The 26,759-nt window shown below is 39.8% G+C and overlaps 1 protein-coding gene across 3 annotated transcripts in view; it reads right to left on the reverse strand.

The window, feature by feature from the left end:
• Positions 1-20,633, reverse strand: part of STX11 (syntaxin 11) — a 47,737-nt gene extending 27,104 nt beyond the window's left edge. The window contains exons 1-2 of one of the 3 annotated variants that reach the window (XM_045066280.1): positions 20,401-20,633; positions 20,087-20,256 (exon numbers count right to left, since the gene is read on the reverse strand). In XM_045066280.1, the coding sequence (XP_044922215.1) occupies positions 20,087-20,153 (67 nt within the window). In that variant the 5' untranslated portion in view covers positions 20,154-20,256; positions 20,401-20,633. Of the gene's footprint in view, positions 1-10,265; positions 10,499-20,086; positions 20,257-20,400 lie in introns of those variants that run through there. The other 2 variants (XM_045066282.1, XM_004752754.3) reach the window with 2 other exon arrangements.
• Positions 20,634-26,759: the final 6,126 nt, after the last annotated feature.

Raw genomic sequence — 26,759 nt, forward strand, 5'->3', positions numbered from 1 at the left:
TCCTGGGATGGAGTCCCACATTGGGCGCCTTGCTCAGCAGGGTGCCTGCTTCTCTCTCCGCTTCTGCCTACCACTCTGCCTGCTTGTGCGCTCGCTCTCTCTCTCTCTCTCTCTAATAAATAAATAAATAAATAAATAAATAAATATCCTTATTCTGTGTTCATGGTGTTATCGGTGGTGGGTACAGGTATGACAATGTCAACAGAAAAGAGGAAGTGTTTATAGCACTGAGTTTCAACAAAGGGCAATTAAAAACCTGACAAATTTTCCAATTAAACAAAACATACTAACTAACTGGGATTTTCCTCTTTCAGATAAGTTGACACTGCTGACATTTTGATTCTTTAGGGAACAAGTTCCATCTTCTAAAGAGTTTTCAAAAGGAGAAAATATTTCATCTTACCAACATAGCCTTTTATTAAGAAATCTCAATTTTTAATAAAAATATCAAAGTTAAACTAATTTACAATTAACAACGTATTCAACCAGATTCACAGTGGCCTCATTTTTAACCTGTACTTCAGCAATAACTACACAAAATAGAAAGTAGAAGAACAAACCTCGAGAGCGATTCCCTAACCATTCATGCACTCCCTATATACAGTATTTATAGTAAAAGCAAGATAAAAAGTTAGAGCATAAATTGATTTGTCTTGAAATAAACCAAGGAACCTGCCAAGACATGAGAAGAAAGATATAAGAAAACATGGTAAATGGTCATCACAGGACATTACATGTCTGTTCACAGAAAGTCATACTTCAAGCCCGAGTTATATTTTCACTTACAATATGCTTTTTTTCCCCAAGATTTTATTTTTTTATTTGAGAGAGAGCAAGCAGGAGGGGCAGAGGGAGAGGAAGAAGCAGACTCCCCACTAAGCAAAGAGCCCGTTGCCGGGCTCGATCCCAGGATCCTGGGATCATGACCTGAGCCGAAGGGAGACACTTAACCCACTGAGCCACCCAGGAGCCCCTGCATAAACTCTAAGTTTAGTATCAATGTTATTCCAAGATGCTGGATGGTGTGGACGTGTCTAAGTGGACTTAAGTGAGACCCAGAAGAGCATTCTGTTCCTCCATCTATGTCCAATAAGTGCTGCTCCCTGATGACATAATCCTCCCTTCCCTACACTCTGCCGGGTGGATGGTATTTTTAGTAATTAAAGTAGACATTCACAGGATAAATATGCACATGTTCGCACTTGACATATTTGCTTTGTGATATCACGTTAAATAAGAAATATGTTCTCGGGGTACCTGGGTGATTCAGTGGGTTAAAACCTCTGCCTTTGGCTCAGGTCATGATCCCAGGGTTCTGGGATCAAGCCCCACATCAGGACTCTCTGCTTGGCAGGGAGCGTGCTTCCCCTCCTCTCTCCCTGTCTCTCTGCCTAGTTGTGATCTCTGTCTGTCAAATAAATAAATAAAATCTTAAAAAAAAAAAAGAAAGAAATACGTTCTCAAAAGAGAACTAATTTGGTTACTTTCTCAACCCAGGGATCACCTCTTTACTCAGATACTATAGGTTATTTGCTTAATGTGATAGAGTATAGTAGAAGATCTGCAGGAGATTCACAGGTTTAAAAATCCAGAGATCACAATTCCTGCCCTGGATGAAGTTTATAATTAATGGGGGGGGGGGGGCGAAGCCGGTACAGAAATACTAAAAGTGCAAGAACTGACCAGAAAAGGAGAACAAGGGCCTGGCGTGAGCTGCAGGGTCATGAGTAGGCTCTGAACTTCAACACCATTGCTGCACCCTCTCTCACCAGGACCAAGAATGTAAAGCGGGAAGATGAGGAGTGAGAACAGACATTGACCACTGAGCAAATGTGCTTCAAACTTGATCTGTAACAGAGCCCGGAAGCAAAGTTGTCATCAAGTACCTTCCAAGGGCATCATCCTCAAATTCTTAAAATTAACTTTTAAAAAAGTTGGGATATAAGCCCATGATTTTCGGAGCTTTACATGTATTTTCTTTACTATATATAACATATTAAAATATTAATTAACTTCAAGGGGTGCCTGGGTGGCTCAGTGGGTTAAGTCTCTGCCATCAGCTCAGGTCCTGATCTCAGGATCCTGGGATTGAGCCCAGCATAGGGCTCTCTGCTCAGCGGGGAGCCTGCTTCCTCCTCTCTCTCTGCCTGCCTCTCTGCCTACTTGTAATCTCTGTCAAATAAATAAATAAAAATTTAAAATAAATAAATAAAATAAAATATTAATTAACTTCAAGCAGTGGCACATCAAATGATATGCAAGGAGACTTCCTTCTCTGCTCCTGGCTCTCTATTTTCCTCATTAAAGGAAGGAGGCATGTTCTTGACCTCTTTTTGCCAACCTGTGTGTTCACATACTGCACACACACACACACACACACACACACACACACACGAACACACACACACACACACACACACACACGTGAAGGACTGGTCGACTTGAAATTAGATAGACCAAAAGATTTTCCTTTGTTACAAAGAGGCCCTTTCTCTTGGAATCAAAGCCAGCCTCATAGCTTCTATTTTAATAGATTTCAGGAAAATGGGAAACTCTCTGACCTCAGACTGAGCTGGATGACTGGCTCTATGATCTCACACCTTCTGGCACTTCCTCTTTCCTGATGCTTACTATAGTCTATTGTTAACTGTTTAATTGCCATCCTCTCTGCTTACCCCTAAGTTCCATAAGGGGCTGTACCTGTTGTGTTTGCCATGTACCCTGGAGCACCCAGCATAAAGCATAAAAATGTCCTAGGAGTTTATCACTCTTTTTTAGGTAACTAATACTTCCTGCAATGACCAGGCTCAGAATTGGTAGGTTTCAAAGTGTCTTCCCTTTTGAAAAACAATAATCCCTATTTCAATGAATAAGAAAATATATTTTCTTGTCATAGTTCTCTTTCTCATCCTATTGGATGGTCATTTGAAATTATAAGAGTATGTCTCAAAGCTTCATCGGAGATAAATTTCTTGGAACCTTCTTATTCTCCTAGAACGTTTACTGATTCCTATAAATGCACTGACTTCTCCCCACAACTATTCAAGGAATTTGGCATCTCTCACCCAGCTGGTAGAGGGCCACATCAGACTCATTTCTCTCTCTTTCCAGCAATCTGGGGCGGAAGCCAGCCAAAGAATTCAGGATAGTCTCTCAAGGCCACACCAGAGAATTTCTATGAAAGACAAGGGGTAAATGTAGCTCTATCAAACCTGCTGGGAATAAGGCTCATGTGTTCCTCTGTTGTCCCAGTTTTCATAACTTCTTGCTTATTTAAAGAATCCCACTAGCCTTGGTCACCATCAAAAGCATAACAGTCTAGGTCAATGGTTCTCAAATTATAGTATGGATAAAAATCTCCTGGAGAAAATTTTTTGAAAATAACAGTTCATAGGCTCCACTCTTAAAGATTCTGTTCCAATAGATATCAAATGTGGACCTGGACTTTCTGGTTTTTTTGTTGGGTGTTTGGTTTGGGGGCTCATTTTTAAAGACTCCAAGAAATTCTGATGATTATAATCTACAGGCTACATATTGAGAGTCACTGGACTGGTCTGGTCTTTTCAAAGGCATAGAAAGATGTGAGAGGGAAGAAGGGAGAAACGAGAGAGAAAACATAGGTTAATATCACAAAATTATTTGCCATTCAACAATGGTAAAGTCCTGAATTACAGCAAAAGCCAGTATGCATTATACCTTGTTCTGCGTCTGGACAGCCAAGGGCTTTTGTTAACTGTGGGCGTCAGAAGTGAGTTTTCTATGAGGCACCATCTCTCCACTCATCCCAGCCTTCAAACACTGGGCTTCCTTTCTGCTCCTCATCTTCCTAGGATTAAAGCTACTTTGTCTTCTTGCTACCTGTGTCAGCTATTCTAAATCCTTAAGGGCCTTGGAAAAAATGCCAACTTTCTGGGCTCCACTCAGCAGAACAATAGTCTGGGTCAAAAGACACAAACAAGGCTGCAGCAGAGAATGCTCTCTTCCAATGGTTGCGGATGATGAGATATTCAGATCTTCCAATGGTTGTGGATGATGTGATATTCGGAACCCCTTCAGGACCAAGGCCCTCACTCCCCCAGCTGCCAGAAATGTTGGCTCCTGAAGGCTCAGAGCTCCAGGAATTGCCTTTGACTGAAGGAATCTGCACCTCGTGCCTGGGTGTAGCCCATATCCAGTGAGTAGTCAATGCAGGGAATGCCAATGACCAGCTAGCTTGCAAGCAGAGCAATTCTGAAGGGCCATTCCTGCTCCAAAGTTTACTGCTCTTGGGGTCCCACTGTGCCTGTGCTGAAGTTTAATTTCTCCTTCTGCATAATCCTGATGCTCTCTCTCCCTGACAAGTGCTGCTCCCACATCATTTCCCATAAATCTCCTGTCTGCAAACCTCACCGTCTATTTGCAAGGAATGTGACCGAAGATGCTGAACTTGCCTTTTTCAGTCAAGCACTGACAGCACAGTGTAGTGGACCTCTGTATCTGGCCGCCTGGGTAATCGGGTGGTTGCTTAATTTCTCTAAGTGTGTCCTTCCTCAAGTATAAAATTCGAATACAGATGACAACAATAATACTTACCATTTCTGTTTTGCCAGGTTTTTATGGGAATTAAAAGAGAAAACATGTATGAGAGTACTTTGAAATAATACTATTAGCTAACATCACCACATCCTGGTTTACCACGTAGTAATCAAGGAAGAGGGGAGGAAGAGGTAGGATATCTACCAATATGATATAGTTCATCTTACATACTGGGTGCTACTTTCTCAAATCAACATATTTGTTACTAATCAATACAGCTAGGCACACAAAAAAAAAAAAAAAAAAGAAAGAAAGAAAAAGAAATAAAACCAGGAGGTCTGGTGCATATTACCACAATCCCGAAACTGAAACAGAAGACAGAACAATATTTGTTCACTGTTTCCATGTGAAGATAGCAACAGAGCAATTTCCACTCCTCTCTAAAGTCAGAATTCACATTTTTACACAATAAGTTATGCAATGAGTAATGGAATCTCTTTTACAACTTTGAACAGGGAAACAAGTACATAAAATAAGGAATACTTTTCCAGGCAACTAAGTATTTTCTGGATTACCTCGATACTGTATCCACTAAAAAGAAAAAAAAAAAAATACACAAATCAAGTTGAAAATGCTGTTAGTTCAAAAAGAGTAACTGGAAATTATCAATTCTAAAACTGTGCTTTTTATTAAAAACTACCAAATTACTGAGTCTTATCAAGAACTTCTATGAGTTACACAAATAATGTCCTGAATCCTCAGAAGGAGTGGCTAACAAACGGCTTAATCTAACAGATGGCTTTATTATCAGCAAAAGTCACAGAATGATTATAACTAGAAGGAAGCTGAAGGACCTATGAAATCTTCCAAGTTCAGTGATGCTCTGCTCTCAGAGAAACCACAGTTGAAATGAAGAGGCAAGACAAAGCCACATGAAATATTAGCCAAAATCCTTCTGTTTCTTATGAGAGCACTGAATGAATTACAGGCAGGCATACAGGATTTCAGACCAAAGGGTGATCATGTGGGCTGGATCATTTCAGAAGGCTTCATGTCTCCCCATATAGTGGGAAGCTATGTTTCCCCATATAGTGTCTTCCCATATAATGGGAAGCTATAAATACCATGATTTCCTGTTAAGCCTAAAGAAATCCTGAATGAAACATGTCCTTCATGTGTGGAGAAAGTATTTTAAAACTTCAAACTTAAGACGAGTTTGCCGATTCAGTTTGGGTAGAATATTAATTCAGAGCTTATAACCCTTAAATAGTTCAAAGAAGAGGTTTCTCGTGAAAAAAATAATTAGGCCCTGCTTGCTGAACAAATATCAAAGTCTTAACCTAACTCATGAAATCAAGAGAACAGTGAAGAGCTGAGGCCAGATTTGGGGGGGGAAGTGGGAAGCTAGGCTTGTTTGTCAAAAATAATTTTATTGGGACCAAAGGACTCTACCTGGATACTAAAAATAGAAAACAGGCCCCAGCCCCTAGAAATCTGAGTCATTTTGCCTATTAAAATCAAGAGGACTGGTGGGGGGCGGGCAGGAGGACACTGCAGGCCAGTTTCACTTAGTAAGATTCTGGAAGTCAGAGGCAGGTAAGCACCTGCTTCAGGGTAAAACCAGACTAAAATGGGCCCCAGAAGACAGATCACAAACCAGGAGTCTAAGGTTTGGAGTTTTCCAGCCAGAATTTGTTAGCAATTTCTCCTACCATTGGAACCTGCTCTGTCGATTAATATCCCCTGGCCAACATTTCTGTTTCCCCACATGAGGGATACTACAGATTTCAGCAGCAGATCACTGACTGCACTTAAGAAATGCAAAGCAGTAATAATCAGTGTTTGGGGAGAGTGGTAATCAAGGCAGCTCCAAAGACATTTGTTGAAGTTTTGGAAATTCACAGCCAGAGTGAGTTTCCATAACAGTGTTTACAATTCCCAGGATAAATTCTCTGATTATTCTAGGCTTATTCCTCTTTTTTTTTTTTAAGTGCAAAATGGTGGTTTTATTAAAGCTTGCAGACAGGACCCTTGGGCAGAAAAAGCTGCTTTCCCCGGATTGTGAGAAAGAACTGATTAAATACTTTGGTAGGGGTAGAGGAGTAAAGATAAGGGGAGTTTCTAGGCTTATTCCTAGACCAACCAAATATATCTTGGGGTGAAGGTAGGGGGAACAATGCCATGCAGCACAATAGGGCCACTGAGGGCCCATCTTACATATTGGGCCATCCCCGGATGAGGAAGAATTGTTGATATCAAGACAGTGATTTGAGTTGACCGCTGTGTCTGAGACTTTGTTCCCTCATTCATTCACTTACTCATCCACTCATGTATGCATTCATTCATTCTTAAAGATGCCATATCAAAGCAATGTGTTTCAGAACGTAAGCTCTGGAACCAAATACATAGGATCAATTGCTAGCTCTATCAGTTACTAACATTACACTTTCTTCACCTGTCAAAAGCAGTCAGTTATAGGACCTAACTCACAGGAATACAATGAGAAATAAAAGACTGAATTCACATAATGAGCCTAGAATAGTGCCTGGCCCTAATAAGCGCATTATACATTTTAGCTATTACTATTCATTGTATAAGGGCCCCATGGTCCCTTAGCACAAACCTATTATTCTACTTATGTTCCTATCCTAATCATTAACTAGGAATGTAGGAGTCATCCTATACACCTTCCTCTCCCTCACTGTCTAGCCCTAAAGATGTGGTCAAGTTCTTCTCATTAGACATGTCAGCTCCTTCCCTCTTTTCCAATCCTCACTATCACTGCCTGACTAAAACCTTCTCCAATTTCTTTTCTCAAATATTATAGTAATCTCCTGTGTGTCTCCCTAAAACTAGTATTGTACTCATCCAACCTATTCTCCACTTTGATTCTAAATTGTCTTTCCAAAAACACATATCTAACAAAATCACTCATCTGCTGAAGTCTTCTATAGCATGAAGTCACAGGTCCAACATGGCACATGGGACTTGGTGATGTGACCCAATCTGCCTCCGCAGCCCTCACCCTGTGCCCATACTAACCAGCCTGACAGTACAGTGCTGATGTTTCTGCTGAGTCAACTATCCCTCCATCTGCCTCTTACATTGAGAGTCATTATCTAATCAATAAATACTTCCTAATACCTGCCATGATGTAATGCCTGTACCAAGGTCAGGGAGTACAATGATGAAGAACATACTCGATCCTTTCTTTCTCATAGTAACTTTGAGGCCCTCAAGGGAGAAGTGAAATATGAAAACTGAAGTAGAGTTGTCTCAGACTTAGCATTCTTTCCCCCACTAGTTGGAATACTAGTGACATACCTTATGGAATTGTAGAAATTAAATATATTTTGGCATCCAGTCCAAAAGTACCTCACCAGACTTTAATCTCAACTGTAAACTGTGACACAGTAGCTTTAGTCATCACTAAATGACTTGTACATTTGACTTGTACATCTGTGATGTGTTAGGAAGAATTGATTTGACCGCTAAAAAACAATAACCAGAAAGTTGTTTCACTATGGTATTATAAACTTATAGGCCATTAACTAGCCTCTCTGTTTTTTTTTTTTTTAAGATTTTATTTATTTATTTGATAGACAGAGATCACAGGTAGGCAAAGAGGCAGGCAGAGAGAGAGGAAGGGAAGCAGGCTCCCCACTGAGCAGAGAGCCCGATGCGGGGCTTGATTCCAGGGTCCTGGGATCATGACCTGAGCCAAAGGCAGAGGCTTTAACCCACCGAGGTTTAAGCCACCCAGGCATCCCGCCTCTCTGTTTTTAAAAGGTAAGTAACTCTGAGTGTCTGCCATTGTCTGGGGGTAATAAGAAGCTGGGTTTGTTTGGTTTTTTAGCATAGTTATTAAATAATATGAAATATGGTTAATTCAAACACTTTAAGAATCATGCCTTTCTAATTAAAGCATTGCTAAATCACTCATTAAATGAAATGCTTACTGAATAAGCACAGCTTATTCATTATGCTGACACAGTTCATTCAAATCTGCAGAAACATATTGGGACGGAAGCTCTAGCATGGACACAGATTTGTCAGAGCGCCGGTCTCCTTCATGGGATTTTCCAACCTTCCACACTAATGTTTATGGCCCTTTTCAGCAACACCGTATCTTATTCATGACTATAACCAGAGCTCTCTGAAAAGGCACAGAGGAGGTGTTTGATAACTGTTTGCTGGGCTGACCTCAGCTCAACTCAGCTCCAACAGAGATGCTGTCCCCTTCTCTACTGTGTCTTAAGACAGTTGTACAGTCCTTTCTGAAGAGCCACAATCCAGCTGCATTGGAACCTATCAGCTTAAATACCTTCTAACAGGTATCCACCATCTTAAATACCTTCTAACAGGTATCCACCATCTTCAAATATTTTCATGTGGCACTAATTTCCTAAAAACAAACTGTCCAAAATATTTGAATTCAGAGAGTGACATTCAATCCCTATGTAAAATGACGTTTTTCTACCATACCATACCATGCCATACCAGTGAAAGTAATAACATACGGCTTTTACTTACTTTTCTCTTGGGCCTCTGCAGCAAAGCACATGATTTGAATATTTATCTTACATCAGCCTAGTGACCCTAGCTGGTAGGCGGTACCATCAGTAGCTTTAGGAAACTGAAAACTTGAACTGTTACTTCCTATACCACCAGTCCCAGTTTAGCAGCGCAAGAACTTTACATCTTAGTCTTACTTTACACACACCCAGAGCAAACCTCACTTTTCAAAAGTTCATTAACAAAGCCTCATAATTAAACGAGCAGCGCTGTGAGTCATTTTTGGATACCCCTGTGGAAATAACAACTCCTCCCTCTGCTGAGAAACGCCTTCAACAAGTGCATGAGAACCACAGGAAGTAATACAGATCTCAGCTATTGTCAGAGAAGTCTAGAATTCCCTCAGGACCGTGTGGTTCTTGAAGTTTCCTTGCCACTATTTCTTGTCTTTATTCTTCTAAAAAAAAATAAAGTCTTTTTATGTCGGCTTGGAAGGAGCTATTTCAAGGCAATATCAATTTCTCTGTATTTTCTGGCTCCTGATTCCCATTGTTAAGTTCAAGTTCAGAAGTACCCATCCCGGTGTTTTTGAGAAAGTGCAACCTAAAATTGGGAGTGACCAGCAACTGGGTGGCTCAGTTGGTTAAGCAACAGACTCTTGATTTCTGCTCAAGTCATGATCTCAGTGTCCTGAGATCATGCCCTGAGTCGGGCTCTGCGCTGGGTGTGGATCCTGCTTTAGAGTCTCAGTCTCTCTCTCTCCCCCCCCCCACCCGCCCCCCTCCTCACTCTCTCATAAGTATATGAAGGAAGGGAGGGAGAGAACAGGTGATCACAGCGAAGTAATGTCCCTGGTAATTCAGAAGACCTTCAGTCTCTCGACTTAAAACCAAAGTAGTCTTAGGTGCACACTTAGTAAGGAAAGCCTATCAACAGGTACCTGAAATAATTTGTTACGAAGCCCTAAATGCGCGGTCCCTTGCCTATTGGGACCGGGGGGGGGGGGAGGCACACCGCTGTACAGGAGAAACTCAGGGCCGAGTTCCCTAAGGCGCGAGGCGGCGGCATGAGCCCTCGGGCCAGACCCGAAATCCCCCCAAAGCCACCCCTGGAGGCCCCAGCCAGCTAGGCCAACCGGCGCCCCCCGCGGCTCTCCGCGCACAGCCTAGCGGGGCGCATCCTCGCTCCTGGAGCGGTTAAGGAGAGAAAGTCAGGTACAAAGGCGGAAAACGAACCAGGAAAGGACGGAGCGTGCGAACCAAGAAGGGCGCGGGTCCCACGCTGGGAGTCGTGAGACGGAAGGAAACCTGTTGCGAGACGCCAGGCGGCGAGGCTCCCGGCGCCTCCCGCTGCCGGGACTGGGCTGCTGCTCAGTCACCCGAGCTCCGCGCCGCCGCCGCCGCATCTGGACGCCACCGGCCCAGCCCCTGGAGTCGGCAGCGCCCACAGCTGGGGGAGCAGGCCCCGCCCCGGGACGACTGCACCGCCCCCCCCCCCCCCCGCGCCCCTCCCCGCCCCGCCCCGAGTCCGTGCGTCCCGAGAGCGGGCGGTCTGGCTCGGCCCCCTCCCGCCGCCTCTGCTCTGCTGGGAGCCCACGGGCGCTCTCCGCGGGCTGCTCGAGGCACCTCACCGGCTCCCCCATCTCCGCGCGGGGAGGGGGCCCGGAGGCCCCGGACTTTCCCCGGGAATCGCCCTGGCTCTGGTGACGTTTGCCGGCCGCTGCGTTGGGCGCGGCGCGGACGCGCGGGGCAGGTTCTGGGTGTGGGTGTGACTGCGAGAGGCTGGGGCTGGCGCGCACCTGAGGGACCCGCCAGGAGGCGGGCAGGAAGGCTGAGCACCGTCTTGCCAGAACCTCCTCGGACTCACCCCTTTCAAGTAGCCCTGAGACCCAGCGGGGTTCATTCATTTAGTCAGAACCGACGGAGAGTCCGCTCAGGGACTGGGGATGCTCTCCCGGTTAAAAGTAGCGCCGAGACCCTGTCCTCGACGACCTGGCATTCCAGTGCGGAAAGATAAACGGATAAAGGTTGTATTATGTGAAATGGTGGTATCTCGAAAAACAAGACTGAAGCTCAAAAGTTAGGAAATACTAAAAACAAACAAACCCAAAAAACAAACAAAAACAACCCTCATTGATGGGGAGTTTCAGAGAAATGAAGAAGCCAACTGAGAGAGTTTCCAATGGCTGAAGCTAGAACAATTTGAGAAAATTAACAAATAAAGTGGTATTAGACTGCAATCCAAAGTAAAAAGAAAATCCATGAGTTTCTAATGATATAAGTAGTTGAATGAATAAATAAATGGTGGAGAGGTGATAAATCTCTCCTGCGAAGAATTTGTAAAAGTTTATGTTTAAACTTCTCACTCCTTAAATATGGGGTGCTCAAAGTGACTAATCCCAAAATGTAAGGTATGGAAGGGGGGGGAAAAGAGTAATTTCATAGTGGGGACACCTAAAAAACAGGGCCTCAGCCAAATGATCAAGGTCAACATTAATGGTCATAAATATATCGTTGTTAGTATAAGCACTTGATATGTGATGAAAATGTCACTTTACCTCTGTGGCCTTCCTCCCCAGGCCCATAACCCCAGTTTATCATAAGAAAAACATCAAATTCCAACAGAGGAACATCCTGCAAAATACTCCACCAATATTTCTCTAAGCTGTCAATGTCATCAAAAACAACAAAATTCTGAAAAACAGCCACAGCCTAGAGGAGGCTAAGGAGACATTACACCTAAATGTGTGTAGTATCCTGAATGGGATCCCACAACAGAAAAAGGCCATTGGGTAAAAACTAAGGAGAGGTCACCTAAGTGGTTCCGACCATTAAGAGTCTGCTTCCTGATTTCAGTTCAGGTCATGATCTCAGGGCTGTGAGATGGAACCTTAGAGGGTGCTCCCTTCAGCAGGAAGTCTGATTGAGATTCTCCATCTACCCCCCCCCCCACCACCAAGTTCCTGCTCTTGATCTCTCCCTCTCTCAAATAAATAAATTAATCTTTTGAAAAAACAAATAAACTCTGAATAAAGTATGGATTTTCATTAGCAGTACAGTATCAAGATTGGTTCATTAGTTGTGATGATATGCCATACTACTTGTAAGATTATAATAGTAGAGGAAAATGGGAACAAGGTTTAGGTGAACCCTCTATACTATCTTTGCAGTTTTTCTGTAAATCTAAAATTATTCCAAAACATGAAATTAATTTTAAAAGTAAAGCAAAATAAGAGAGATGAGGGGTGTTATAATAAACTAAAAACAAAACAAAACAAAACAAAAAAAGGGTTTATTCCAAAGACCTCTAAGATAAAACAGTGTGCGGGAGGAAACAATGTGGCTATTTGAGTTATGACTGTTTCAACCAGAGAGATCTGCAGATGTAAAGGCCCTGAGGCAGGAGGATGCTTGGCTTCTAGGAGTAGGGTCAGTGTGGGGGGAACAGAATGATTGGGAGAAAGACAATGGGTGGTGGAGCTAGGGGTGGAGAACAGAGTATGTAGGGCCTTGGTGGTCATGATAGTTTTAATACTTTACCTTGACTGAGAAAGGAAAACATTAAAGAATTTTTAGTAGAAGGGTAACCTGATATAGCTCGCTCTTTCTTTCTTTCTTTCTTTCTTCCTTTCTTTCTTTTTTAACTGTTGTGTTTACAAATTAGAGAAGAGGGTGGAAGAAGCCCAATTTTACAAATTCAGGGGAGATTTATATCCTCTACACCATTATAGATTCAATCTATAGAATGAGTAAAGCAAATTGCCCTCCCTAGTATGGGTGGGCCTCCTCTACTTTGTTGAAGGCCAAGATAGAACAATAGGCTGGAGAAGGGAGGATTTGTCCTCTTTGAAGCTGGGACATAAGTTTTTTCCTGCCTTCAGACTTGCCCTCAAACTGGAAGTGACACCATTTACTCTCCTGCTTCTCAGGCATTTGGACTCAGACAAGAATTATACCACGGACTTTCCTGGGTCTCCATCTTGCCGACTACAGATCTTGGAAGTTCTCAGCCTCCATAATATATATGTTTCATTCATATATACATGGTTCTGTTTCTCTGACAACCCTCACTGATTCAAACCCCCAGCAGTACAGCTGGTAAGAAGTGGGCAGGTTCTGGATATATTCCCAAGGAGATGCTGACAAGATCTGATTAACTGAATGTAGGACATGAGAGAGTAAAAAGGATCAGGATGAGCAATTAGAAGAAAAGAGGTTTCTTATGCTAACTGGGGAAGACTGCTTGAGAAGTAAGTCGTGAGGTTGGGGGAGGGGAGGAAAGGGTTGCTAGGGACTGAGTTCCATTTTGGACACTTTAAGTTTGGAGTTGCCAAGAAGGCATTTAGATAGATGAGTCTATGATAATGCTATTAATTGGGAGTGTTTAGCATATAGGTGATGTGCAGATAGATTTATTTACTTATTTATTTATTTTAAATATTTTATTTATTTATTTGATGAAGAGAGAGAGACACCAAAAGAGGGCAACAAGCAGGGGCAGTGGAAAAGGAAGAAGCAGGCTTCCCACCTAGCAGGGAGCCCGATGGAGTTGGGGCTCTATCCCACGGTCCTGGAATCATGACCTGAGCCAAAGGCAGATGCTTAACAACTGAGCCACCCAGGCACTCCAGATAGAATTTAAATGTGTGAAATCTGAGCCCAGGACTCTTTGAAAGTCAGAGATCAGGAAGATGAAGAATCAGAAAAGGAGAATGAGAAGGTATAATCAGTGATATAGGAGTTAGACTAACTAACAGTGGTATTCTGGAAGCCAAATTAAAACAATGTTTCAAGAATTACTAACTCTATTGCATGCTGCTAAAGTGGGTAAAATTAGAACTGAAAACAGCAATGGGCTTGGCCACCTGGAAGTCACTGGCACACTTGCTAGGAATTTTGGTGGTGTGTAGTGATCAAAGCCTGTCTGGATTGGGCCCAGAGAGAATGAAAAAAGAGCAAATGGAGTCAGAAAATGGGCCAATAGCTGGAAGAAATATATGGTCAAGAGAGATATTTTTATTTTTGATTAGAAGATATGCCTGTTTGTATGCTCATGGCCATGAACTAAAAGAGAAGGAAAAAGTGATGATGCCGAGGAGTAAAGATCATTGTTGTAGCAATGTTCTTGAATAAATGAGCAGGGGTGGGATCCAATGAACAAAAGGAATATTGGGGTTAAATTGGAGAAGATAGAGAAAATAGAATTCTTTTCTGATAGCTGGTGGGGAGGCAGAACATATGGGCACAGACGCTGGTAAACGTGGAGGCATAAAAATGTTCTATCAATGAAGAAGCAAGGTTATCAATGGAAAGAGAAGAAGTTTGAGAAGAGGATAGAAAGTATGAAATATGTTCCAGGGACAGTGAGACAGTAAATAGACTTTGAAAGTATAGTCAGATTACTGGTTAACACTAAGGGTTCATTTGAAGTCAGGGACCATGACATGAAGTTGGTAGAGTTGTGTGTTCTCACCAGCCTCGTTCGCCTATTTGGGTTCGAATAAAGCTAGGCAGAGGTCCAGATACAACCAGAGTTTGGAGTTGCCAACTGAATATGATGGAGGAGAGAGGGACAAGAGTGTGGAGCATCTATGCAAGGGAATGATTATAAGGAAGGGACATGGCATTTAAACCAAGGAGAGAAGAGAGGACATGAATGACGGTGTTGAGGCAAAATGAAAAGGTTTTAGGTTAATGGATGGGAGGCTCCAGCGTGTCAAGGAATTGTGCAGTGGGGGATTAGAGAGATTCAGTTGGAAAATGCAAGTTGGTTATCAGAGAGTGGGATCTTCAAGACTTAGATGCTGAATGGCTGAAGATACCGATAATAACAAAGTCTAGACTGACCTGGGCTTTCAGCAATTGCTATGCCCCCCACCCCCACTTCTAGGCTCCCAGGTAGGTCTCCTATGTTTTATACATTTTTTTCTGGAGAGCTTGGCTCTCACTTCCAGTGCAGATTTTCTGAACCATGAGTATGGATGAGGAGTTTAGGATAAACCCAAATAAAGCAGGACAAGCGCTTGGAGAGGGCCATAGTAGCTACATGAAATGAAGTCCTGTCCTCTGTATACACCATTTTGTATCCTCCTGCCATCCCAAATTTGAAGCGCTCATAAACCCACTGAACCTCAGGACTGGCAGGTCATCTAGCCCAGCCACGCCTCTCAAGTACAACTCCTCCACCACCCTCAGTAAATAGTCATTTTTTATCCCCACACCATGCAGCAATCCCCAACCACCATTTCTCTTCGCCATACTAATTTGCAAACTCCTTGAGGACGTATGCTTCACCTGTCTTTTTTGTGTGCGATACAATATATGTGACATAAAATATACCTTTGTCATCATTTTAAAGTGTAAAGTTCAGCTCCAAAAGTACATTAGCATTGTCACATAACCATCACCATCCATTTCCAGAATTTTTTATCTACCCCCTCAACTGACAACTCTGTACCCATTAAACACTTAATTCTCCAATCCCCCACATCCCCACCCCTAGCGTCCACCACTCTACTTTCTGTCTCTATGAATTTGACTACTCTAGACATTCCCGTAAGTGGAATGGCACAATCTTTGTACTTTCAAAACTGGCTTGTTTCACTCGGCATTATGGCTTCAGGTTTATCTATGTTACAGCATGTGTGTCCGAATCTTTTTTCCTTTTAAAGGCTGAATAATATTTCTTTTTCGGTCATTGCTTTCATTTTTCTGGTATATATACCCAGATGTGGAATTGCTGGATCCTGTGGTAATTGTCTCTATAATTTTTTTTTGTTGTATCATCACACCATTTTTCACAGAAGCTGCACTGTTTTACACTTACACTAGCAAAGCACAAGCATTCTGATATCTCTACCTCCTTGCCTCACTTGTTACTTCTTAGAACCTATCTCTGATTTCTTCTCTTCATAACACGCTGCTGGACACATGATGCTGTATGAGTAAATGAACAGCTGTCATTAACCCTGTTGAAAAGGGAAATGAGATTAAATGATTTGGCAAGCCCCATCTTGCACATCTTGTTTTAGATTCACACTGTCCCCTATTGTAGCCACAGGTAGCTATTTAAATTAATTAAGATTAAGCAAAAATTTAAATTGTTTTTCTGTCTCAGTGACATTTTCAGTGCCCAACGGTCACCATAACTAGTGGTTATTAGTGCCCGCTTTATTGGACTGCAGGGAGTAGAACATCACGGTGAACATTTCCAGTTCTTTGGTTACTATATTGGGCAGTGCTTTCTAGATCCTGCTAGTGCCCTGTGCTTTGTCCCACAAATCATATTTGGATAAGTTTTTCCAGAATTGCACAGCTTAAAATTTAAGATAAAGGTCTTTCTTTGAGGAGGGAAGAAATATGCTATCTAAAAAGTCTAAGGCCCTTCATATATAAGTGCCTGCTATGCAAGGTCTCAAATTTTTGTGTTTAAATATTAGATTTGCACTTTTCCGTGATTTTGTGGTTCTGTTGTTCTAGATGATTACCTTGATGAACACAGATTTGCTAACTTAGGTAAGTCTTTATGTCACTCAAAATAGTTATCTACTAAACCATTGGTTTCAAAAAATATTTTTAGATTCAGAATGGAGGTTATATTTCCACTTACTACTTTTTACCCAAAGCCTAACACAATACCTACGACATTAGAGATTCTTAATAAATATTTGTGGAATGATGGGTGAATAAATGACAAAAGTAAGCACTGAGCAGAACTTGGGAGCTCAGGACACTAAGATAACATTTTAGAGGGTGACACCCTGGTATAAAGAGATTGAAGAATATGGATCTAACACTTTTTTCTTTTTAAACAATACAGGGATTTTAAGCCGTGTTCTTTTCTCTTATTGTTTAAAAAGTAGCTCAAAAATTCCTGGAAGGATCTTGTCTAGTGCATGTTTATAAAGCTTCAACTTGTTTATAAACACCAGCCACCAATGAATATAATAACAAGAAAAAAATGAAGAATTTTATTAAATCTTTTTTAAAGATTTTAATAATGTCAGCATGTGTGAGCATACCTTCTGTTTGCCCTTCAGATTTACTTGCTACCTTCTTCCATTCTGCTCTCTACCCTGGATGGTTGATCTTAATGAATGATTGCAACAGGCTCCTCTCTTTGGCTTGCCTTGGGTTTAGCCAAGAGAGAGATCTAGCAGGAGAGCAGAAGCAGAGGATGAGGTCGGGGAATTTATTCCAAGCAGAAGGACTATCTCTGTTCCTAACAGAAGGTCACTATTCCTCTAAGATGGTCTGTTTTACATGATTCCCTCTTCTTCTTGGTTCTCAAAACCTCTCCCTACTCATGATTCTCAGGCCTGGAGTATGACAGCCTGAGAGTCCCGAAGATTTCCACTCTACCTATACCATTATAATATTACCTTTATTTATAAACCTTCATCGAATTATTCTAATTTGAACATGTCTCTGTTTCATGGTGGGAACAGCCATCCTTAATCAGCTAGACTGTAGTCTATAAATTCCTGCTTTGAAACTTTTATACCTACAGTCTGTACAAAAATATTCCCTGATAATATTAGCATCTCTTTATTTCAATCTACCGGTTAGCTTTTTGAAGAAACCATGTTGTATGTCATATAATATAAATTTTTCTCCAGTACACTTAGACTAGAAGAATATTCTGATTCATAGGCACATATTCTTGCATATATTTTCTCTACATAAAATATTGTTTGTGGAAATATATAAAGAAAATTATAAAATAAATAGGTTAGTGTTTAAGATATTAAATATCTTGATATCTAGATGATTTCTGGATATGGGAAAATCTGTACCTCAGCACTGCAAACAAACCATCATTTCTCAAAATACACAGTTTACCAGAGAATATAGTTTCTAACCTTTTCTTATACACTGAATGTTTGTGTCTGCCAAAAATTCGAATGTTATAACCTAATCCCCAATGTGATGATATTAGGAGGTGGGGCCTTGGGAGGTGATTAGGTCATGGGGATGGAACCTTCAAGAACAGGATTCATGTTCTTATAGAAGAGTTCCCAGAGAGCTCTCTTGCCCCTTCCATCATGTGAGAACACAGCAAGGAGACAGCCATCAGTGAACCAGGAGGCAGGCTCTCACTAGATACCAAATCTGTTGGCACCTTGATCTTGGGACTTCCTTGTCTCTGGAACTGTGACAAAGTAAACTTCTGCTATTTATAAGCCATAAAGTCTCGTGTATTTTTGCTATAGCATATAGCCTACGTGGACTAAGACACACTTTGAAAGCTCAATATTTGAAGGTACAATTATTAGCAGACATCAGCTCATTTAAAAATATATAAACCCCATAATGCTAATACTTATATTAAAGATAACTGGGGACGCCTGGGTGTTTCAGTCAGCTAAGCATCTGCCTTCAGCTCAGGTCATAATCCCAGGGTCCTGGGATCAAGTCCTGCATTGGGTCCTTGCTCAGCAGGGAACCTGCTTTCTCCGTCTGCCTGTTGCTCCCCCTCTCTCTGACACAAATAAGTAAAATCTTAAAAAAATAAAATAAAGATAACTGATACATATTGCTTAGTTACAATGTGCCAACTACTACTATGCTAACACTTTCATATGTTATTTCTCATTACAAATTTATAAGGGGTGTACAATTCAACCTCATTTGATAGAGGAGGAAATGAGCCTTAAAATCTCCTGCCCACTGCCCCAACACCAAGAGGCAAAGGATCCTAGATTCAAATCCTTGTGTCCAACACAAAAGTTTTATTCTTAAGAATTAAGAATCCAGGGGCGACTGGGTGGCTCAGGGGGTTAAGCCTCTGCCTTTGGCTCAGGTCATGATCCCAGGGTCCTGGGATCCAGCCCGGCATCAGGCTCTCTGCTCAGCAGGGAGCCTGCTTCTCCCTCTCTCTCTCTCTGCCTGCTTCTCTGCCTACTTTTGATCTCTGTCAAACAAATACATAAAATCTTAAAAAATTAAATAAAATAAATTTTCAAAAAAGAATTAAGAATCCAAGATTATTGGATTCAATTAAGAATCCAAGAACAGCATTAAAGACCATAGAACCAAAAAACAAGGACTATCTGAAGCAAATTTCTCTTAACCTGTTACCTACACTCAAAAAGTGATGTCTTAATCTAAATAAGCTTAGAAAAATTACTAAAAAGAAAGAAAGAAAAGAATGCAACAGATAACTCCTAGAAAAGCAAATTTCTTATTGTATAGTAAGCTTATTTTTCTGTGCACAATACACAAGGAGAAGTAGAAAATTAGCGGTGAAAATGGACTATTTGGGTGTTAGTTAAATCTTCCTGCTTACAATTCTTGAAATGACATGGCTGTATTTTTATTTTAACCCAAATAGCAATTATGTGAAAACTTCCCTCTGTATACTGGTATACTTGCAAGAGGGTTGAAGATGAGCATGTACAGATGTTCTATGTGTACAAATAGAACATGCTCTGTCAAAGAGAATGGGCTAGGGGTGTCTGGGTAGCTCAGCCCTTAAGCACCTGGGACCAAGCCCCACATCAGGCTCCCTGGTAGGTGGGAAGCCTCCTTCTTCTTGTGTTCCCTCTCTCACTATCTCTTTCTCTCTCAAATAAATAAACAATCTTTTAAAAAAAAAAAAAAGAGAGAGAGAGAGAGAGGGAGAGAGACAGAGAGAGAATGGACTAAAGAAATATCAGGTCTAGAGATAGTATAATTGATCTGCTTAATGGCTCTCAATGATTTTTCTGCAACTGTGATTTTGCATAACATGTTGCAAAACTATTTTAAGATGAGACTTACTCAATACTCACTTCTGGTAAACCCCTTTTTGCACCACTGCCCTGTCCTGCGGAACTGATAAAAGTGAAACAGAAAAGCATAAACAGAATGTTATAAATAAGCCATGCCTTTTAATAATAAAGTAATGGTTTCATCATGAGCCTTTAAATATTGGTTTTGAATTGCAACAATTAAATTTGTTCTCAACTAGCATAATTTTCACAGACTAAACATTTTTATAATCCATATTTTGTTCATTTAGATGAATTTGTGCCATTCATTTAGAAACTGTGTTTTTCTACACCAAAAAGCCTTACCTTGGGGCTGAGACATGATTTTCTTCTCTTTTTCTTCATTCATTTCGTCCTCTTCTTGCAGCTCCATGACTTTGTCTTACTTTTCCCTTTAACACAATCTTCAAAAGGACTGAGTCCTTCCTCAAAAATGGTTTATAATTTCTTTGAGTGCTTGGACCACGGCCAGCATCCTTCCATGACCATAAGGAAAATTTACAAGTACAATATTGACACCACAAAAAACAAAGAGATCTCAAATGGTGAATATGTTTTAAAGATGAGCTTACTAAACGTGACACAGTGAGAACAGATTGAAGTCTCAGCAGTAAACTCACAGATTGAGGGAACAGTCTTCTTGTGGATACCTCCTCTTGGAATGATGATCTTGTTGAGGAGACCCTGGAGAAGCTGACAGATGTTCCCCTCAGTCCGCAGCTCCTCACCTTACTTAATGTGCCAGGAGCGTGAATAGGAATCTTTGGTGGGAGCTGACAGGGCCTTGCATCACTAAGTCTCAGTGTCGAAAGCAGGCCACTCTAGCTGATTTCTTTAAACCCTATTTTCTACAAGTTGGTGATAGGCATAGTCAATTATGAAACAGGAACTTTTGCCACAATTCTACATCCCTAGTCACAAAGAAACATTTACAAAACAAATGCCCCCAGGCAAATTGGAATTCATGATTGATTACAATGCAAATGTGGGTGTTGCCTATAATCTATTCATGCCTTATTTTTTTCAGGGTCCTAGGACATCATCTCTCCAATTTAAGTAGTTAGTAGACCCCTCATCAAGGAAAAAAAATAAGTGACACTTAGTTCTGACAAATGTAATGTAATATAATGTAATGTATAATGTATAATATAATGTAATGTAAACATAATGGTACTTACATAAACGTGGTATAAATTCCTTATGGGGACAACCTCATTAGAAAACTATAAAATTCAAACAAATCATAGGTGGGGTTTAAGAACCAAACGAACAGAGGGAGGAAAAAAAGAGTGAAACCAACAAACAGATGCTTTAACTTTTTTTTTTTTTTTTTTTTTTTTAAGTAGGCTCCACACTGGGTACGTTTTCCAAGTAGGCTCCAACACCGGGCTTTACTCACAATCCTGAGATCAAGACTGGAGTTGAGATCAAGAGTCAAACATTTAACCAACTGAACCCCCCTGGCACTCCTAGACTCTTAACTGTGGAGAACAAACTAATGGTTTTCAGAAGGGAGGTGGGTGGGAAGATGGGTGAAATAGGTGAAGGGGATTACGAGTGCCCTTATCATAATAAACACTGAGCAATGTACAAAGTTATTGAATCACTATACTGCAGTACACCTGAAAGTAATATGTTGTATGTAAACTATATTGGAATTAAAATAAATAACTTTAAACAATTTGAACAAATCTACATATTAAAAGTATAAAATTGATATTAAGATAAATAGCATTCATTTCTACGTTGTTTTGATGAAGCAAAAAAGTTCTATTCTCTTAGTAAATTTCAATTATATACACTTATAGTGTTATAGTCACCATGTTTTACATTTAATCCTCAAACCTTATTCATCTCATAGCTGAAAGTTTGTACCCTTTTACCAAACTCTCCTATTTCTCTCAACCCCTTGCCCTTGGAAACCACTTTCCTACTCTCTGTTTCCATGAATTTGACTTTTTTTCTTTTTTAAGTTTCCACACTTGAGTGATACCTTGCAGTATTTGCCTTTCTCCAGCTAGTTTAACTCAGCATAATGCCCATAAGTTCCACCCATGTTGTCAGTGAATGGCAAGATTTCCTTCTTTTTCGCTGCATAATATCCCCATTGTATGTCTACACCTCCTCTTCTTTATTGGTTCATCCATTGATGGGCACTTTGGTTGTTTCTATATCTTGGCTATTGTGAATAATGCTGCAAGGAACATGGGAGTGTCTTATTTTCATTTCCTTTGGATTTATACCCAGAAGTGGGATTGCTAGATCATATGGTACTTCCATTTTTAATTTTTTAAGGAGTTTTCTTTCTTTTTTTTTTTTAAGATTTTATTTATTTATTTGAGGAAAAGAGAAGAAAGCACAGGGGCAATAGCAGAGAGAGAGGGAGAAAAAGGTTCCCTGCTGAACAGGGACACATGCAGGTCTTGATCCCAGGACCCCAGGATCATGATCTGAGCTGAAGGCAGATGCTTAACTGACTGAGCCACCCAGACCTCATAATTTTTTGAGGAGTTTTCATACAGTTTTCCATACATGCTGCACCAATTTGCATTCCCACCAATGATGCACAGGCTGTCCCTTTTTTTCATATCTTTTCCAACTTATCTCTTATCTTTTTGATGACAGCCACTCTAACATCTCGAAGGTGATACCTCATTGTACTTTTGACTTGTGTTTCCCTAATGATTAGTGATGTTGAGCAACTTTTCATATACCAGTTGGCCATTTGTATGTCTTCTTTGGAGAAATGTCTGTTCAATTCCTCTGCCCATTTTTAAAATGTTTTGTTCTTGCTATTGAGTTGTGAGTCCTTTATATGTCTTGGATATTAACTCCTTGTAAGATATATGATTTGAAAATGTTCTCCCATTTAATAGGCTGCTTTTTCTTTTTGTTGATGTTTCCTATGCAAAGCTTTTTATATGATGTAGTTTCACTTGTTTGTTTTTGCTTTTATTATTTTTGCTTTTGTTGTCAAGTACCCCCTCACCTGAAAAAAATCACTGCCAAGACTGCTGTCAAGGGGCTTACCCCCTGTATTTTCTTCTAGGAGATTTATGGTTTTAGGTCTTACATTCAAGTATTTAATCGATTTTGAGTTAATTTTTTTTTTCCTGAATGGTACTCTTTATTTTTCTCACCAACCCACTGAAATTTACTAACCTGCCAATCCCTAGAGCTCTTTTTTTTTTGAATTTTGCTTTTTTAAAAAAATTTTTTATGAACATATAATGTATTTTTATCCCCAGGGGTATAGGTCTGTGAATCGCCAGGTTTACACACTTCACAGCAATTGAGTTGATTTTTGTGTACGGTGTAAGATAGAGGTCCAAGTTCACTCTTTTGCATTTGATTATCCAGTTTTCTCAACAACATTTATTGAAGAGATGATTCCTTTTCCATTGTATATTTCTGGCTCCTTTATACAAAATTAATTGACCACATATGCGTAGAATTATTTCTGGGCTCTTTATTACATTCCATTGATTTATGTGTCTATATTTATGTTAATACCATATGATTTCTGTGAAAAAACGCCAATGGAATTTTGATAGGGATTGTATTGAGTGATAAGGATATTTTAACAGTATTAATTTTTCTAATCCCTGAGTACAGAATATCTTTCCATTTATTTTTGTCTTCTTACGTTTCTTTCATCAATGTTTTATAGTTCTTACTGCATAGATCTTTCTCTCCCTCAGTTAAATTTATTCTTTGTGTATTATTCATTTTTATGCAATTATAAATGGATTGCTTGCTTAATTTCTCTTACCGATAGTGTGTTGGCATGCTATAGAAACTCAACTGATTTTTGCATAATGATTTTGTATCCTTCAACTTTACTGACTTTTTTTATTCTAAAAATTTGGGGGAGGTAGTTTTTAGGGTTTTTTAATCTATTTTATGTAATCTTCAAATAAAGTTTTACTTCTTCCTTTTTGATTTGTATAGCTTTTATTTTTTTTCCTGCCTGATTGCTCTGACTAGAACTTCTAGCAGTAAGTTGAAAAAAGTGACAAGAGTGGACATCTTTGTCTTGTTCCTGATCTTAGAAGAAAAGCTTTCAGCTTTTCACCATTGTGCATGATGATAGCTGTGGACTTGTCATTGTAGCTTTTATTATGTTAAGATATGTTCACTCTATATCCAGTTTATTACAAAATTTCATCATGAATCAATGTTGAACCCTGTCAAATGCTTTTTCCACATCCATTGAGATGATAGTGAGATTTTTATCTTTCACTTTGTTAATGTGGTGTCTTGCATTGATTGCTTTGTGGTTGTTGAACCATTCTTGCATTCCTGAAATAAGTCCCACTGGATCATGGTGTACAGTCTTTTTTATATATTGTTGAATTTAGCTTGCTAATATCTTGTTGAGGATTTTTCATTTATGTTCATCAGGGATATAGGTCTGTAATTCTGTCTTCTTGTAGTTGTCCTTGACTGGATTTGTTATCAGGGTAATGCTGACTTTGTAAAATGAGTTCAAAAGTGTTCTGTCCTCTTCATTTTTTTTGGTAAGAGTTTGAGGATTGGTACTTTTTTTTTTTTTTTAAGATTTTATTTATTTATTTGACACAGAGGGAGAGAGCACAAACAGAAGGAGCAGGAGAGGGAGAAGCAGGCTCCCCTCTGACCAGGGAGCCCAACACAGGGCTTGATCCCAGGCAGATGCTTAACTGACTGAGCCACCAGGCATCCCAGGTACTCATTCTTAAAATATTCGGTAGAATTCACTAGTGAAGCCATTTGTCCTGGACTTTTGTTTATTGGGAGGGTTTTTATTACTGATTTAATTACTTTATTGGTAAAGGGTCTGTTCAGATTTTGTTTTTCTTCATGATTGAGCCTTGGTAGGTTGTATGTTTCTAGGAATTTTCCATTTCTTCTAGGTGGTCCAACTTGTTGCCCTGTAATTGCCCAGTCTCTCATGATCCTTTGTATTTCTGTGGTATCAATTGTAACATCACATCCTTTGTTTCTAACTTTATTTATTTGAGTCTTCTCTCTTTTTTTCTTGGTAAGTCTAGATAGAGGTTTGTCAATTATGCTTACCTTTTCCAAAAAACCTCCTCTTAGTTTCATTGATCTTTTCAATTGTCTTTATAGTCTCTACTTCCTTTATTTTCACTCTCATCTTTGTTATTTGCCTCCTTCTGCTAACCTTAGGCTTAATTTGTTCTTCTTTTCCTATTTCTTTGAGCTGTAAAATGTTTATTTAAGTAATTTTTTTTTCATCATGTAGACTTTTGTTGCTATGGTAGAACAGCTTTTCTCCATCCTATTAGTTTTGGAAGGTTGTGCTTCCATATTCATTTTGTCTCAAGAAATTTTTAATTCTCTTTCAACTTCTTCTTTAATATATTGGTTGTTCAGTAACATGTTGTTTGCTCTCCACATATTTGTGAATTTTCCAGTTTTCTTGTAGCTTATTTCTAATTTTATACCATTAGGGTAAAAAGAAAAAATTACTTAATACGATCTCAGTATTTTTAAATTTATTAAGAGATGTTTTGTGACCTAACAAATGATGTATCCTGGAGAAAATTCCATGCGCATTTGAGAAAATGTGCCTTCTGCTACTGTTGAATGGAATAGCCTCTAAATATCTGTTAAGTCCATCTGTTCTAATACATAGTATAAGTACAATGTTTCCATATTGATTTTCTATGTGGATGATCTATCCATTGTTGAAAGTGTCAAATCAAGCTCTACTTTGCATCTATGGTCATCTGGAAGAGAAGAATGCATAAATTTATGGGCAGCTGTGTGGCTCAGTGGGTTAAGCCTCTGCCTTTGGCTCAGGTCAGGATCCTAGCATCCTGGGATCAAGCCCCACATCGGGCTCTCTGTTTGGCAGGGAGCCTGCTTCCTCCTCTCTCTCTGTCTGCCTCTCTGCCTACTTGTGATCTCCATCTGATAAATAAATAAATAAAATATTTAAAAAATTTATGGAAAACACATATATAAAGCTCCACTTGGAATTGGAAATAAAAGTTTCAAGTTAGTTCTGTTTAATATGGCCTATTTTACTATTGCTACTGCCATAGAGAACCAAGATGCTAATCAGGTATATTGGGGGGAAATGACTCTTCATTGCAGGCTCGCCATCTTGTCTTAATCTAGGTACTACTTGTATCTCTAATTGAGACTAGATGTAGGGGGTTAAAAAATCTACCCTGAGAATTGTATGAAATCAGTAGTCATGGAAATTTGAAGTCTGAATTTATATTACCTGTGTGGGACAAACGACCTTAAACAGATAGTTTATAGTGGACTGGTTTGATTATACCACCAAATGACTGGCTGAAACAAAGGTATACCCTCTCTTAAAATACTTAGCTATCCAGATTGATATAACTATACTATTTCAACAGTCATTTATGACTTCAGAAATGTCAAATGTGGAAAAATATAAATTGCAGACTATTTTTTATATATGGAAGTTGTGAGAATTTAGTGAGATAGCTCATGCAAACTACTTATAACAGTGCATAGAAAGTAGTAAGTTGCTATAATCATCATCATCATCATCATCATTTTTCAGCTTTATTTGCAACAACTACAAATTTCCATCATAGTATACATAGTATACTATGTATACTATACAATATACATATATACAATAAATCAGACCTACTCACCTTTCTGCAAACAATCATTGCATCGTTTTTTGTTTTGTGCAGGATGAAAAGAGAAAGTACTTTTCTGAGTGTAGTAATCATCATCATCATCATCATCACGCCAGCCCCAACACAGTCACATACCCTCTTTTAACAGGTTTTCCTATCTGTAAAATCAAAGAGTTGGTCTGGATAATTCTTTAAACTTTTTATTATGGCAAATATTGGGCCTGTACAAAAGTCTCTAGAATAGTTAATCCCTAAGCTGAAAATTGATTAGCTCATGGTCAATATAATCCTTTATTCTAATGCTTTCTATCATAGACTATTCCCAGGCATTATATCCTTTTAGA

Source organism: Mustela putorius, unplaced genomic scaffold, assembly GCF_011764305.1.
Source record: "Mustela putorius furo isolate JIRA1106 unplaced genomic scaffold, ASM1176430v1.1 tig00003863_pilon_pilon_pilon, whole genome shotgun sequence".
Taxonomy (NCBI): domain Eukaryota; kingdom Metazoa; phylum Chordata; class Mammalia; order Carnivora; family Mustelidae; genus Mustela; species Mustela putorius.